Below are 15,212 nucleotides of genomic sequence, written 5' to 3'. Positions count from 1 at the left end.
TTGCTGTATCCCGTAGATCAGAAGTTTCCAACGTTTTTTGACCTCCATACCTCCTGAGCTATTTAGTTACACCATGGGTACCCCCTCAGTGTTAGCAAAAATAGAATGTACAGCCACTGATTATTAAATAAAAATCATTTTATTTAATCTCCTTAACTTGAACATTTAGTTCTATGGGATTTTATTCTTTTCAGATCAAATTAAACATGAAGCTAACCCTGTTGCCGAGAAACTGAATGAGTAATCTAAATAAATACAAAATTAACATAAATAATAAACCTGCCTTTGTCATTAAAAACACTGGAGCTCTTTTAAATAAGTAAACAGACATTTAAATCTTAAGAACTCAGCAACAGAATACTTAACAAAAATAATATTCAGGTTCACTATATCAGTTTTACTATGTTTTCATCATTTAACTGAGCTTTAATGAGAAGAATGAGCTTGCTTGTCCAGTAACATGGACAAGCAAGCTGTATGGAAGCAGTTTGCCATCACCATATTTATATGCATGTTAGCCACAATTAACTTACAAAAACAAGACATTCTATAATAGAAAGCATTATAGCATTTAGGTGAAGTTACAAATGTACTAACTATGTGAGGCATATACCCACAGAAACAGAGCCCTACACACTCTGTTGGAACCCACGTAGAACAGTCTTGCTGAGACATTCATATTTTGCACTCTTCCAGCTGTTTAGTCATTTTCATTGGGCCGTAGGTACTTACCAACATTTTGCTCTATTTGTGGTTCTTCTGACACTGTAGGGTTATGACTGTAAAAATACCACAAATCTTCACAGTCTAACACACTACCGGTCCAAGGTTTTAGAACGCCTTTCTCAATTAATGGTTTTCTTTATGTTTCTATTTACATTGTACGTGGATTCTCACTGAAGGCATCAAAACTGTGAATGAACACATGTGGAATTATGTAGCAAAAAAAGTTGTAAAAGAACTTCAAATGTTTTATATTTTTGGTTCCTTAAAGTAGCCGCCCTTTGCTGTGATGACTGAAATATTAACCTTTGGTCGTCTCTCAATGAACATTGTTGAGGTAAAATAATGCTATCACTGATATTCTTGTGGCCTCAACTTCTACCAGTCCGGATGTCATGAGAAAGAACAGATGAAGAGCAGGAAATTAAGATTAACTCAAGTTTAATTTGGAAGATAATAAGTGGAATGATTTCTAACGGAAAATGAATATACAAAATAACACAAAGAAAGAAAATTACATAAGGGCCCTTACGGAGAGAGATCACAGATTTCAGCAAAGCATGGCTGTCTTTACCCAGATGTCTCTGTCATTACAAGTTCCAGTACATCTTTATACCGTTGACTTCAAAGCCTTCCCCTTTTTGCTAAAACCTTTGACCCGTAGTGTATGTATAATAATAATATATGTATAATGGAACACTTTTTAATTAGAGTATAATATCAAATCAGTTAAAATCCTGGAATATTGATCTAGTCAGTTCAGTAGTAGAGGGGGTTGTTAATCAGTGTCAACTGTTTCGGTTAATGAAATTAACATGTACACTAAAGGGGCAACAGTGAGACGACCCCAGAACTGTACAGGAAAAAACGATGGCACACTGGCTGCCATTAGGATGAAATCCTAAGACCCATTGTTAGATCCTTCGTCGGTGCAGTGGGCCCTGGGTTCTCCTTGTGCATGATGATGCCCAGCCTAATGTGGCAAGAGTGTGCAGGCAGCTCCTGGAGAATACCAGATACTACTGACTCGTGTCCGTACTCCACTGACCTAAATCCAAAAGAACATCTCTGGGACACCATGTTTAGGTGCATCCAATGCCACCAAGTTGCACCTCAGACTGTCCAGGAGCTCAGTGATGCTTCAGGACATCATGCATCATCTGATAAAGACCGTGCATGGACTTTGTCAGTTTCTGCAATGACATTTCAATGTACCCATCTCAAGCAGCCATTCCCTAATGACACGATCTTGAGGAGCTGGAGCACTGTAGACTGGGGTTCCTTGAATGGAGTGGCCTCCACTTTCTCCACACTTGAATCTCATAAAAAAGCTATGGGTTCAGCTGAGGCTCGTAGCTCTGTACCTCAGAACCTTAAAGACCCAAGGGCCACCTTTCAAGAGTGGGATGCTATGACTCAGATAAGTTGACTTCTAAACAACATGCGGTGTGTGTGTGCGTCTGTGTATATTTAACTATATATAGATATATATACCCACACACACACCCCACATGCTGTGGCAAAACTTGAAAATTATTGTTCACAGATGGATTGCATCTATGAACAATAATTTTCAGTCTGACTGGTCTTGAGATGTTTTACAAAGATAAGCAAAAATGTTATGTGTCTAGATGTGGAAAAGAAACAAATCCAGCTTATTTTTCCTTCACTTTACAATAATGCACTACTTTGTCTTGGTCTATCAGGTAAAATCCCAATAACATAATTTGTGGTTGTATAGTGACACAATGTGACAACGTTCAGTGGGTGTGAATACCAGCAAAATACAGATGACCTGCTTCAAGGTTCCGATGGTTCTCATGTTCTGCTCATCAAAACTAGCAAAGAAAGCTAAAAAGTTGATACAGCCTAAATCATCTCCCACACATCAAATATCCAGGCGAAATAAAAATTAAGACATTTTTTCTTTTTTTGTAGAATTCTTTAATTTACATTGGAAAAAATGAGGTACTGTGTCTAAATAATAAAATGAGTTTTATTATCATAATGACAAGTGTGATGGATAAAATGAACAAGACATTTAGACGTCTGATTTGGATGCAGAAACAAAGCAGCGTGGGGTCAGCGGAGTGTCATGATCAAGCGTTTGACAGGAATCACGGAGGACGAGGAGCTGCACTATCAGAGAAGCGTGGACTGCTTGAGATGCAACATCTGCCTGCGCTGAATGTGGTCCACGAGGAAAACAAGAGCGACTACGATGCCAAATATCCTCACTATCTCTACGGCCGCTGAGCCGAGACAGATGAAAACAACGCTGTAGAAATGCGCTACACTACAGAAGAAACCAGAAGATTCCACCACTTTGATTTCACCTATCAGGATGAGCAGCTAGAAAGCAGTAAAAGATGGTTTCTGACAATCCGGATTCACTGTCCTCATGATTCTGCCGCTCAGTCGAAGCAGGATTCAGTTTCAACCAAATGAAACGTGTGTGAATAAAAATATTACCATCCTAAAGTGTTTAAACTAATGTAAAAAAAAAAAAGAGGAAAGCTGACACACTGCCCCTTTTTAACCAAGCAGATGAACGTTTCTTTCTGCATCCGTGTTTTTATTCTCACATGCTTTTAGGTACGACTGCTGCAACGAGCTACACACCAACAATTACATCATCCAAGACCTACAGGGAAATAAATAAATGTGACTTCAGCCATAAACATCAGTAATTCCTTTACGATGGTGCACCGCCAAAATCAGGGTCAACCTCCCAGCTCCAGACTCGACTTAGCTCAGAAATGCTCACTGGGGTTGCGGACAGGGGAGGGGGAGGCCATGTGAGGAGAGTCCAGAGAGGAGCTACATGAAAGGTGGTGCTGTCCAGTACTGATGTGGAGTCCTCATTATGCCTCAAGCTCGAAGCCCATGCCCACTTTGTGTCCGCCTGCATTGAAGTTCTTCCCATCGATGAGGGCCGACAGGGTGACCTTAACGCCTGCAGAGACAAGAACCATCAGGTTGAGGAACCAGTCAGTCCATCTTTTCTAACTCTGGATTTATGTTCATGTACAACGACTCTGGAGGCGGAGGTTCAGTCTCAGACAGAAACTGGGGCGCAGGTTCACCTTCCAGCATTGTACACTACTTGGTACTGGTCCATCACATCTGAACATCAGTCAAATAAATTGTGGCTTGTAATGTAACAAACTGAAAAAAGGTTTAAGGGTTATGAATATTTCTGAAAGGCACTGAATGTCAGCCTAGGTTAAAATTAAAAATAGATTTTACACCCACTGTCAAACTTGTTTCTACACAGCCTGACTGTCTCTGTGCCAACAAAATTCTTAGGCTGGTCAGAGCAGCCCTGATCTGGGTTGGAGCCTACCTGGCCGAAGGCTCTGGGTGTAGCCGACTCCAATCAGACTGGCATTGTTCACTTTGGCCTAAGGGGAGAAACATAATAAGGTGAGAACAAAAACAACAACAGTCTGAAAGAAACGGAGCTCCCAGGGAAATGCTGGAGAACTCACCGACAGAGAGGTGTCTTTGTCCAGCTTGTATTTGGCTGCGATGCCGAAGCGGGTGTTGTTGCTGCCGGCGGTCCAGGCCAGAGTGACCGCTGTCTCCAGCTCGTCATTTACCTTCTGGTAGATGGAGCCGCCAAACTCCGTCCCATCATTGCTGAGGGAAAGAAGAAACGCATTCAGAGCTGGTGCTGCAGGTTGCCGAGGTCCAAACCAGTGAATTCAGAATAAACACTCACACGTTGGTGTGCAGCTGGAAGTCCCCAGTCTTGTAGCCGAGGGCGAAGTTGTTCTGAGACAGCTTGGATTTGGCCGTATCGAAGGCCATCTGGTAACCGGCCAGCCAGCCTTCGTAGCCCAGCACGGCAGCAGCGTGAACGATGGGCCCCTCGAAGTCCACGTCGCAGCCCAGGTTGACAAAGTCTCGCTTGTAGCCCGTCTTCAGCTTGCCACTTTTCTTCCTAGAGGAGTAAAGTCAAACAACAACTAGTCTCGTTAAGGTTGTCCTTAAACCAGATATTTACATAGTGTATAAAAATATGCATAACCTCTTTTTCTTACTGTCTCTTTATTTAGGTTAAACCTTTCCTGTTTTGGACTTGTTGGGATTACAAAACATTGTTTGCTAAATGCTAGAATCATTTTCAGAAAATGGGCCTCATCATGTAACACACACACATATTTTCTATAGGTCTAATGTCAGGGCTTTGTGATGATCACTCCAAAACATTGACTTTGTTGTCTTTAACTTACTTTGTAACTAATTTCATTGTATGCTTAGAGTCATTGTTCATTTGGAAGACCAGTTTGTTTCTAAGGTTTAACTTCTTAGCTGGTGTCTTGAAATGCTACATAAATACTTCAGCATAATGTTTCCTCATCATGTAATCTATTTAGTGAAGGAAATTCCGGTGCGTCCTGCAGCAAAACTTAACATCATGCTGCCACTTCTTTCACAGCTGGGACCCTGTTCTCAAGATCGCCAGCTTGACCGTTTACTTCCAAATGCAACAATGGCCCCCTTCTGTCGAAACGTTTCGATTTTTGTTTTTTTCAGACCACAGGATGTCTTCAAACACAGGGTTCGTACACTTTTCCCCTTTCCTCCCAGGAAAATTCGAGCACGTTTCGCCTGAAGGAGCCCAAAAGACATCAGTGGCGCACATGACAGAACATAGCCAAGCCACAGCTACTTTTTGTATAATTAAAGCTACCACCATTGCTAGAGTTTTCAAAGAATCTTTTGTTGTTGCACATTTTAAAGTACTGTACATGACATAAAACCCTAGCTCAATCCATCCTTTAAACAATCAATTTGCAATTTACCTGCATTGTTGCAAGCTAGCTTAAATTTATAATTCCCTCCCACTGCTACTGCTGAGAGCACCAACTCTCCCATCATGAAAAGCTGCAAGTCCTCCTGGCATATGTTGCAGGAAGCTAGCTGAGGATATAGTCCTCGTTTCAACCTTGTTTTATATCTAGCGTTTTGGAGCCAGCGGTGATCAAAACGACAACCGCCTGTCATACTGTTTTCTCCCGCTCACCGGAGACGTAGGTCTGCTTCATGGCTATGCCAGAGGACTGCTCTTGTCATCAGGTGATGTCACCTGAGCTTCTGCACCCCTATCTACAAGGCTTTTTGCGTTTGTTCTGGGGCTGATATGATCACTTTGGACCAAAACATTGACCTCTGGATGAACCAAGCCAAACTTGTGGAGCTCCACCAGTGTCTTCCCGATATCTCAGCTGGGTTCTTTTGATTCTTCCATGATGTCACACTAGTAGGCGGTGTGTTTAGGGTGCTGCCTTAACATCCACAGGTGTCCCTCCATTACCTCAGAAGCTTGCAAAGCACTGACATTGTCTGAGCTGTCCACAATTATTTAAAGGCACTTTGAAAGAGGCAATACAAAAAATCTCCAAATCCTCAAATATAAAATTCTGGCATTTAGCAAACAGGAATCATTTTAGCAACCCTAACTGACCTAAAAAAGTAAAAGCCTGGTATGATTTAAAGTCAGACAGTGGGAAAAAGGTTGTCTTTTTATACAGGTTAGGCAATCATCTGGTTTCCCTTGTAGGTCTTCCTGTTTAAGAAACACTTGTTAACCAAGATGTAACAGGATGCTTTTAGAAATGGTTTTGTTGCATTTACTAATAGTTTACTGAAAGAATCTGAAAATTAAGTTAAACCACAAAAAAACATGTAAACATTGATATCAGAACCACATTTGACTGCAACCAAGGTGACACAGTCTACATTAAGTCACTAACACTCAGTAAAAGTAGCCTCACCCTGTGTTTGGTACAAACGAAGTATCCAAGCCAACCTTCAAGCCCTGAGCAAGCTGAAGAGGAAAACGTAGTGTAAACACATTTAAACTGATGGCACCTTTGCATACTTAAATAATTATTTAAAAAAAAAAACTCAACCAAACACACACCTGGTCCTCCACAGTGACCTCTGTGGCCAACGTGTTGTCTGTGTTCCACTTCTGGCTGACGCTCAGGCCGAGCTCCTTCATCTTGTACTTGGTCTCCAGGTTGCCGGAAGCCTTCCCCGTGTCGATGTTACTGGAGCCTGTTGTGTTAAACTCCTGCAGAGCCAGAAGAAGAAGAAGAGGACCAGGGTAACAGATTGTTGGTGCTACCGTTGAAGGTTAAAATATATCCTCAGCTAGAACTGAACCGGATTAGTGAATAAATACATTTATGGGACGGGGGGGGAGAAAGTACAAATCACCTTTTAATTCTAGGGTTTTATGCATCTGGATCTGGGTTTTCCATTCAATAGCTCGCAGAACCACAGAATGTCAGCAATAAGGTGAAGTAGTCCATCGGTCCCAAACTGCTTTGGAGGAATTTTAGCCTGCTCTCCTTTACATTTCTGCCATTCATTAATGTTGGACATTTATTTCAACATGTCATTCAAGGTCACACAATCTCAACGGGTTCAGAGGGTAGAACTTTGGCTGGTCCAAAGTTGTCTGGCAACCCTTCCAAACAAACTTTACTTGTTGTTTTGTTCTGTCCCGTCATGAAGGCTAACGTTAAACATGCCAGCCCAGGCCCGTGGAGGTCGGGTTCTTGGATTTCATGCAATTTCTTAAATCTTTTCCAGATCGGATCTTGCGAAAATGTGTGTAAATGTGCTGAGACGTCCATGGCTGGGAAGCTTGGTCTTAAATGTTTCTGATTTGTGAAGAATCATTCAATTATTTGGAATGGGCCTCAGAACCCTTACAGATTGATCAGCAGCAACAACTACTTCTTAATGTCATTGCCAATGTCTTGTCTGCTTGACCACACTATCAAACAGCTAAACTTCTGGCTCTTACGTTATCCCTTAAATCTTTTGAGGCAGCAAAGCTATACTCCGTTTTCCAGCCACATAAATTCTTTAGAACACAATAATTTTGATGATGTCCTGATACGTAAAACTCATAGGATTAAAGAGAGGTTGTCCTTTCTTTTTCAGAGCAGGCATTTGAATAGACACGGTTACATCTACACATCGATATCTCTGAACTCATGTAAGGAGGCATCAGCGACACAGCATGGATAAGAAATAGACGGGAACAGATGCTTAATGGGAAATTGCTTTGAAGCTGAAGCTACGTCACTTGAAGAGTTCTGATAGAGCATATTTACAAAGACGGGTTTTCATCTTAAATGCAAAATATATATTTTTTGTGTAGTTTTGGCTTAATTACAGCAAATGACATGTATTAGAGTGTGTATACTGCACTTTACGATTATTCCATAACTAAATTGGTTGACAATTATTTCAATAATCGATCGATCACGGTTAATCCAATTAATTGTTTCAGCCCTAAAAAGCATACTCTTCAACAGGCAATATTTTTGTCATTTAGTTACTGTCAATAACGTCACATTTTTGTCAAACCTTGTTCTGCTTTTCTGCCAAAAACAAAGTTAAAAGAGCAGAAATAAACACTGCTGCTTGTCTAGTATTTTTCTTCCTTGTTATAATTGGCATATCAAAGAAGGTTTCCATAGATTATTTGTTTAAATGCTCAAATTATGTTTTTCTTAAAAATCTGGCAGTGTGTGAAGCACCCTTAGCCAAATTTTCCCATCTTGTTTTGTAAAAGTACAAAATAAATAAGATCAAAAACAAGAAAAACTGGAAAAGTGTCCACTTAAAAAGCAAGCCCACACTGCCTCCAAGTGGCAGAAATCCGTAACTACACACACTGAAAATTTCTGAATGGGTTCTTGAAGCTTTATTACATTATGAAGCTGTTTAAAAGGACGTTACGGAGCCTGGCAGGTGTCAGTGGGTTAAAATCAGTGCTCACGCTTTACTAAACTGTGTGCTCAGTTTCTGCGATCCGTCTGCACAGTGTGAGCTGTGGATGACTCTGTGACATCCGTCTGGTTTGGACGCATGGCCCACACCTGCGAGGTGAGTTCAGTGGATCTGTTGTTATATATAAACTTAAAACACTGCCATGTTTTAATCAGCACACTTCACAGCTTGTAATATGACTTTATTTTTGTAACACTGTCATAAAACGTTTAAAATGATGTCAGCACAGCTAACGTTAACGCAGGTGTGGGCCATGCGTCCAAACAGACAGACGTTACTGAGTAATCTGCGCACACGGATTGCAGAACAGAGAGCACAGTTTATCCGTGAGCACGGATTCCCACCGGCTCTGTTTGTTTTACCCGCTGATGCTTGCCAGGCGCCGTAGGACATTTTTCAGTTCTCTACCATACTTATTTGTTGCAACAGTTGCAACAGAGTTGCAACAGAGTAAAAAACATTAAGCTTAATTACAATGTAGTAAACCAGAATAAAATAAAAAGAAAACCTAAAAGATCTAGAAAAACACCTTAGATCAGGGGTGTCCAAAATCCGTAAATTTTCACGACACTGCAAAGTCTCAAATCACGGCAAGTCGTCCAAGTCTTTGGATCGGGGCAGGAAGTGCTGCTTTTTCACATCTTTTAGCCTAATGTATGCTGTCAGGGAAGTTCTATTTTAATGGGTTTGTGGCTCAGCAGGTCTGGAAGTAATCAGGTTTGTGGCTTATGAAATTGAACTCAACTTTTTCTTTTTTTTTAATATGGTGAATCACTATTATTTACTGATTTAAGAAGTGGGAGACAATACCAAAGCCAGAAGAAATCTATAAGGGGCCAATCTCTTTTTCACAGAAAATAACTCTTTATGAGGAGCCCCGGGTCAAATGTACTGAATGTTTTCCCAGAACATTACAGCACAATGTGAAAACAAACCTAAGAGGAAATAAGCTTGTGGTTTAGGGCTACATGAGAACTTTCTGAAGCTGCTTCGTTACCAACTAAACACAGATTACATCATGATATGGTCAACCGAGGACAGACATCAGTAGCTGATTGACGTTTCTGCAACACCCTGGATCACATCCAGCGACCTGAACATTATTATAGGCTGAGCTATTAACACGTGTACATGACCTTAACGGCCATGTCAGCAGGAACAACAGTGTTTTAGACATCTAGAGGCTTCCTTTGGACTTTAACATTTCAGGAAAGATAAAAATGCTTCTCTGTTCCTCCAGGTTTAGTCTGTGACCTCAGCTGGCAGATTAACTAACAAAAGTCAAACTCAGAGACTACAGACAAAGAAAATGCACGAGATTAAATAATGTACTCGGAGACGAAAAAAAAAAACAAAAAAGAAATCACAAGAAAATATGAAAAAGACAGACAAAGCAAAGGATGGGACAGGACAGAGGGTCATGGAGAATGGAGCTCTGCCTGACACGGTGGGTGGGGGGGCAGAGCGGTCGGTTTCGGATGTCAATCTTACCATCTACATTAGAGCGCGCGCAGTCCGCGGTGGCAGCATGGAGACAGAGCAGCGGTTAGGAAAAGGCAGGCAGAGAGACAGACAGCCAATGTGGGGCTTCCATGTTTCTCTACAAGTGAGCTCAGCTAAAGCAAAGCAGCTCGACACCAGCGGCGCTCGCCAACCTGGAAACCTTAAAGCTCAGATTCACAGCAGTTATTGGTGCTTAAAGGAGCATGAAGAGGGTAAGATGTGCAAGAACTCTACAGGTATCAGTGCAATGGGATCGAAGTGTTGGGGAGCAGCAGGATAATAAAGGAGAAATGGAGACGGAGCAAAGAAAAGCTGTTCTCACCACTCCACTTTGAGATTTGGTTTTCAGGTCCAGCTTCACAACCCCAAAGCCTGTTGGGTTCAAAACAGATTCACAGTAAGTAAGAGACTTCAATCAATGTCCCAGAAAAGTTTAAACTACAGCAGTACCAACGCAAAAAATAATGAAGTCAACAAATCCAGTTGAAGTACCCATTTCATAACTTATGAAGGTCGACATGTTTGCCTTCCCTAAATGCCATGTTCATCTGTCTTTCCCATTTTAAAGAGTGGGCCTAAATGGTCATCTGCGTCACCTTGTATTTATACCCCACAGAAACACAAAAATGTCTGATGACGCCATGGCAGAAAGTGTGGGAAATGTAGGAAATTGGTACGCTGACTATGAAACTTCTAACGTCCGTGGACAGCGCGCGCGGAGTCCACACACTGCTCCAGTTCGATGACAACTGTGGATCTAATATATTACGTTTTTAAATAACTTACTTAGATGAAATAAGCTGGATTCTGTTTTAAGAAATGGCGTCTTGATACCCTTTATGCCTGCTAGAGCGGTGATTTGTTTCTCCCCAGTTTTACGTCCCTTTCCATACCGTACATGGTATCGTACTTCATGGCACAGCTGGCAGAGGTTAAATGCTCCTGATCCATACGGTCTTTGTTTGTTTTTAAACTGTACACTTAACAGGAACAAAAACAGGGTGTCCATTTTGTCCTGGGGTTACAGCATTACTCACCGTAGCCCTTGCTGAAGATATCCTTGGCGGCCTTGCCGAGGTCTGAGTATGAAGGAGGGACAGCCATTTTTCTGACAACGATAAAATATAAAAACTGTTTAAACTACAGGTACAACAATTATAAGTAGTTAAAACTGGCCCCAAAAAGGGCAAAGGTTAAAAATCATCCATGCAAGCCAGACTGCTTTGCTTTTGACTACATTTACATGTAACTTTGCACCTAAGATTCAACGCATGGGGTCCCACTTTGCTTAGCTTTCAATACAACCCAACAAAACGTCTTGGTGAACAACTGTTCACCAAAGTGGAACATAAAATAGAGAAGTGGCAGTAATTTACCTTCCATGCTCATTTCATCATGTGCATGGCAGAGCTTACTTCACTCACCCCAACAACCTGCATGGTCAAATAAAACCAAAATGAAGAGTTTTTCTTTTGTATTGCAGTTTGTTGAGTTAGCTGGTTTTCTAACTTTAGCCCATACCTAAAGTGCAAAGCTAAGACCATTCAGTGGCTCGCAAAAGCATTCATACCCATGGAACTTTTAGATTTTGTCACCTTACATGAGCCTAAATTGGTTTTGAAGTTGTTTTTTTTTTAAACATATAATAAAAATCTGAAAGGTGTGGCATGCATTTGCCCCCTGAGTCAACACTTTGTGAAACCAACTTATGCTTCAGTTACAGCTGCAAGTCCTTTGGGGTATGGCTCAACCATCGCTGCACATCTGGAGATGAAAAGATTAGCTCCCTCTTCTTTAGACAACAGCTCCAGCTCAGTCAGAGTGGATGAAAGTCATCGGTGAACATCAATTTTCATGTCTTGCCACAGATTCTCAATTGGATTTTGGGCCGAACTTTGACTGAGCCAAACTAACACATGAAAACGTTCTGATCTAAACCATGCTGTTTTCCCCATGACCTGTAAGCATACAGGATTTAATATAGCTCCAATGATGGCTTTCTTCTTCATAAGCTTCCATAGAGTCCTGTCAGCAGATTATGATCCACCTGAGCAGTGGATCTTTGCAGCTACTCCAGAGTCACTATGGGCCTCCTGGCTCCTTTTGTGTTTAATGCTCTCCTTGCTTGGCCTGTCAATTCAGACAGGTGGTCATGTCTTGGTAGATCTGTAGATGTCCATATCCTTCCCATTTTCAGATGATGGATGGAACGGTTGCTCGTTGTACGTTCAAAGCTTTGGATACTTCTCCCTGACCCGTCCGCTGTGTTTCTTGGTCTTCACGATGCTGTTTGTTCACTAATGTTCTCTACCAAACCTCTGAAGCCTTCAGTGAACAGCTGGATTGATACTGAGATTACATTGAACAGAGGGGGATTCTCTTGTTTTAAGTGACAGAGTAAAGGGGGCTGTATACAAATGTACACCACACATTTCAGATTTTTTATTTGTACAAAATCTTGAAAAGCATGTATTTTTATTTAAAAGAAATACACTGAATTGTAAAGTTGCAATGTGAAAAATGGAAATGTGTTTAAACAATTTTGCATGGCAAATATACTTTAGCAAACACTAATTCTAAAGAATAAAGAGGGTGAAATGACAACTGTTTTTTCTGTGCATCTTCCACAAATAAAGCCTAAAATGACTCAAGAGGAGACCCAGCAGAAGGAACACAGAACAAGAGAGTGAGTATTTAATGAGCTCTGGGTTCCTGCCTAATTTAGAAAACAGGGAGACCTTCAAGGTCAAGCAATGCTTGAGTGACCTATGGAGGAGAAAATCTGCCCAGCTACATCTGAAGCAAAAGGCTGACAGATCTAAGATCATCATAACTAAGATCTGTGTTGTGGACAAAGTTCATCTGCAAAGGATTGAATAAAATAAGGTCCAGGTTTCCTAGAACTTTTTTCACAATGAAATTCCATACTTTTCCATATTCAATGTTCCAGGCACATTTCTTGCATGTCTGTCGCCTCTCTTCACCTCTTTCCTGTCGACTTACTGAGGAAATAAAGGCCCATAGTGCCAAAAAACAAAAAAAAAGAATTTCTGGCAGATATTTCTACTGTGGTCAAAATTTAAAGATGGATGAAGGGATGGATGGGACAGAAAGAAAGAAGAGAGCAAATGAATGTCTGAACAAATGAAGTTAGAGTGGAAGTAAGGAATAAGAGAACAAGGAATACTGAATGAAAAGCAAATGTATGATGGAAGGAGGAAAATGATGAAGTCATCTAGACATAAAGAACAGACAATAGACAAACAGCTGGTTCTACATAGATAGAGGAAGGAAGATGGATGGAAGAAATAGATGGAAGGAAGGAAGGAAAAGGAGGACCGGCAGACAAAAGGTTGATGGATGGATGGATGATATGCAATTTTTTGACAATGGAATATGGAACAAAGTCTGTAAAAACATGTTTCCAGACCATTTTCTTTCACCGTATTTATTCAAACCTAGAAACCAGCTTCAATCTAATTCCATAGTTTTCCTGACAGCGTAGCAGCTCTGGGCCCCTGCTTCATCTAGACCCTCGCCATTACCACCGGACATGAAAAATGGACAGCGTTAGCCTCCTATGTTAAAATCAAACAATTGTAGCATCTCTGGTGCTGGACAAAGGACAGCAGATGGGCCAGCGAAGGGGCTGTGGGGTTGCAGTTTTCTGCCCAGGCTATCCAGAAAGAAGAGACTGCAAGCTGATGCTCCTGCATCCTGGACTCAGCTCATAAATTCGTAGCTAAATGTTTGCACTAAAACGTGGAAAAGCCTTCATCCAGGGATTACGCTGTGCTTTCCATGGCTCAGCATCATTACATAAGGATACCGTTAGCTACTGCGCTACAACACGCAAGGAAGAAATGCTGCAAACCCTGGGAAACAAGACGCGATGGTTGATAATGACACAAATATCTGAAGCTCTGTGGTGTATTTGAGATTCGTTCATGGTGTTCAAGGCTCCTCACCGGTGCTGCAGAGGTTCAAGCGACCGCAGTCCACAAAGCCTAGAGTCCCTGGCGTGATGCTGCTGAGGGGATTGACGGCTAGCCTAGCTAAGCGCTTCTTTTTAGAGAGACAGGGCACAATGAAGGAGACCTACTACTGAGCATGCGCGCTGCCAGAGACATCTACACGTGGTTTGTTAAAGCAAGAGGTTTATCCCACAGATAGTTACTGAGTTTATGTCCAAAAGGTGCAACACTGGCGATACACGTTTAATGAAGAATATAGCTCCAGAAACTGAAAACCCATTTTTTCATCAGGATAAAGAAGGGTAAGCAGTAACAGGCTGGCCTGCCTGCTTACCACAGGGCTCATAGGTCAATGAAGGCAACTGGCGTGCTGCTGCTCTGGATCATCCATCCGAGCATGTGTTGTGAAACGGGCCACAAGTCTGCTCAATAGCTTTAGACCTGCGGCAGTGTGTTCTGGTGCTCCCTCGGTTGGTAGGGTACCTCCCTCTGTAGCTCCTCTTACAACTGCAGGAACCCTCTGCTTCAGTTTCTGTCCACACTAGTATACATGTAATGACACAATTATATGCACACTCAAGAAGCATGCACAAGCTGAGAATTTGGGTATTACTTTTGCTACTGGCATGCCAGTTGGTGCAGCTGACACATTAGGTTTTGTGTCTTCAAGTTTATGTTTTAATAATTATAATAATAACAATCAGTTTTTTTTAGGGCTGCACGGTGGCGCAGTTGTTAGCACTGTTGCCTTGCGGCAAGAAGGTCCTGGGTTCAATTCCTGACCAGGGGTCTTTCTGCATGGAGTTTGCATGTTCTCCCTGTGCATGCGTGAGTTCTCACCAGGTACTCCGGCTTCCTCCCACAGTCCAAAGACATGCCTGTTAGGTTAATTGGTCACTCTAAATTGCCCTTAGGTGTATGAATGAGTTTGTGTGTTGCCCTGCGATGGACTGGCGACTTGTCCAGGGTGTACCCTGCCTCTCGCCCATAGACTGCTGGAGATAGGCACCAGCTCCCCCGCGACCCACTATGGAATAAGCGGTAGAAAATGACTGACAATCAGTTTTTTTATTCTCTGTCAATGTCATCTTTGTCTCTTTTTAATTGTTGTAGCTTGTTCAATTTGCTGTTTGAAACAGGTACAGGATGTTGTGCTATTTATTCACCAAATCCAGTGACACTGCAAGGCTC

General features: G+C 41.7%; 1 protein-coding gene across 2 annotated transcripts; it reads right to left on the bottom strand.

The window, feature by feature from the left end:
- Nucleotides 1-2,643: 2,643 nt before the first annotated feature.
- zgc:56235 (Voltage-dependent anion-selective channel protein 2-like) lies at nucleotides 2,644-14,158 on the bottom strand. 2 transcript variants are annotated; one of them, XM_047373370.1, is made up of 10 exons: nucleotides 14,016-14,158; nucleotides 11,085-11,155; nucleotides 10,370-10,419; nucleotides 10,036-10,038; nucleotides 6,656-6,808; nucleotides 6,507-6,559; nucleotides 4,448-4,669; nucleotides 4,215-4,365; nucleotides 4,070-4,127; nucleotides 2,644-3,679 (listed from the first exon to the last, which is right to left on the bottom strand). In XM_047373370.1, exons 2-10 carry the CDS (start codon nucleotides 11,149-11,151, stop codon nucleotides 3,588-3,590), a joined length of 849 nt encoding a protein of 282 aa, XP_047229326.1. In that variant the 5' UTR covers nucleotides 11,152-11,155; nucleotides 14,016-14,158; the 3' UTR covers nucleotides 2,644-3,587. The 2 variants fall into 2 exon arrangements, with proteins under 2 accessions (XP_047229326.1, XP_047229327.1); XM_047373371.1 differs by lacking the exon at nucleotides 10,036-10,038.
- Between the last annotated feature and the right edge of the window lie 1,054 nt (nucleotides 14,159-15,212).

This window comes from Girardinichthys multiradiatus, chromosome 8, assembly GCF_021462225.1.
Source record: "Girardinichthys multiradiatus isolate DD_20200921_A chromosome 8, DD_fGirMul_XY1, whole genome shotgun sequence".
NCBI lineage: Eukaryota > Metazoa > Chordata > Actinopteri > Cyprinodontiformes > Goodeidae > Girardinichthys > Girardinichthys multiradiatus.
Note: the sequence above shows the minus strand (reverse complement) of the source record. Positions and strands in the feature narration are given on the sequence as shown.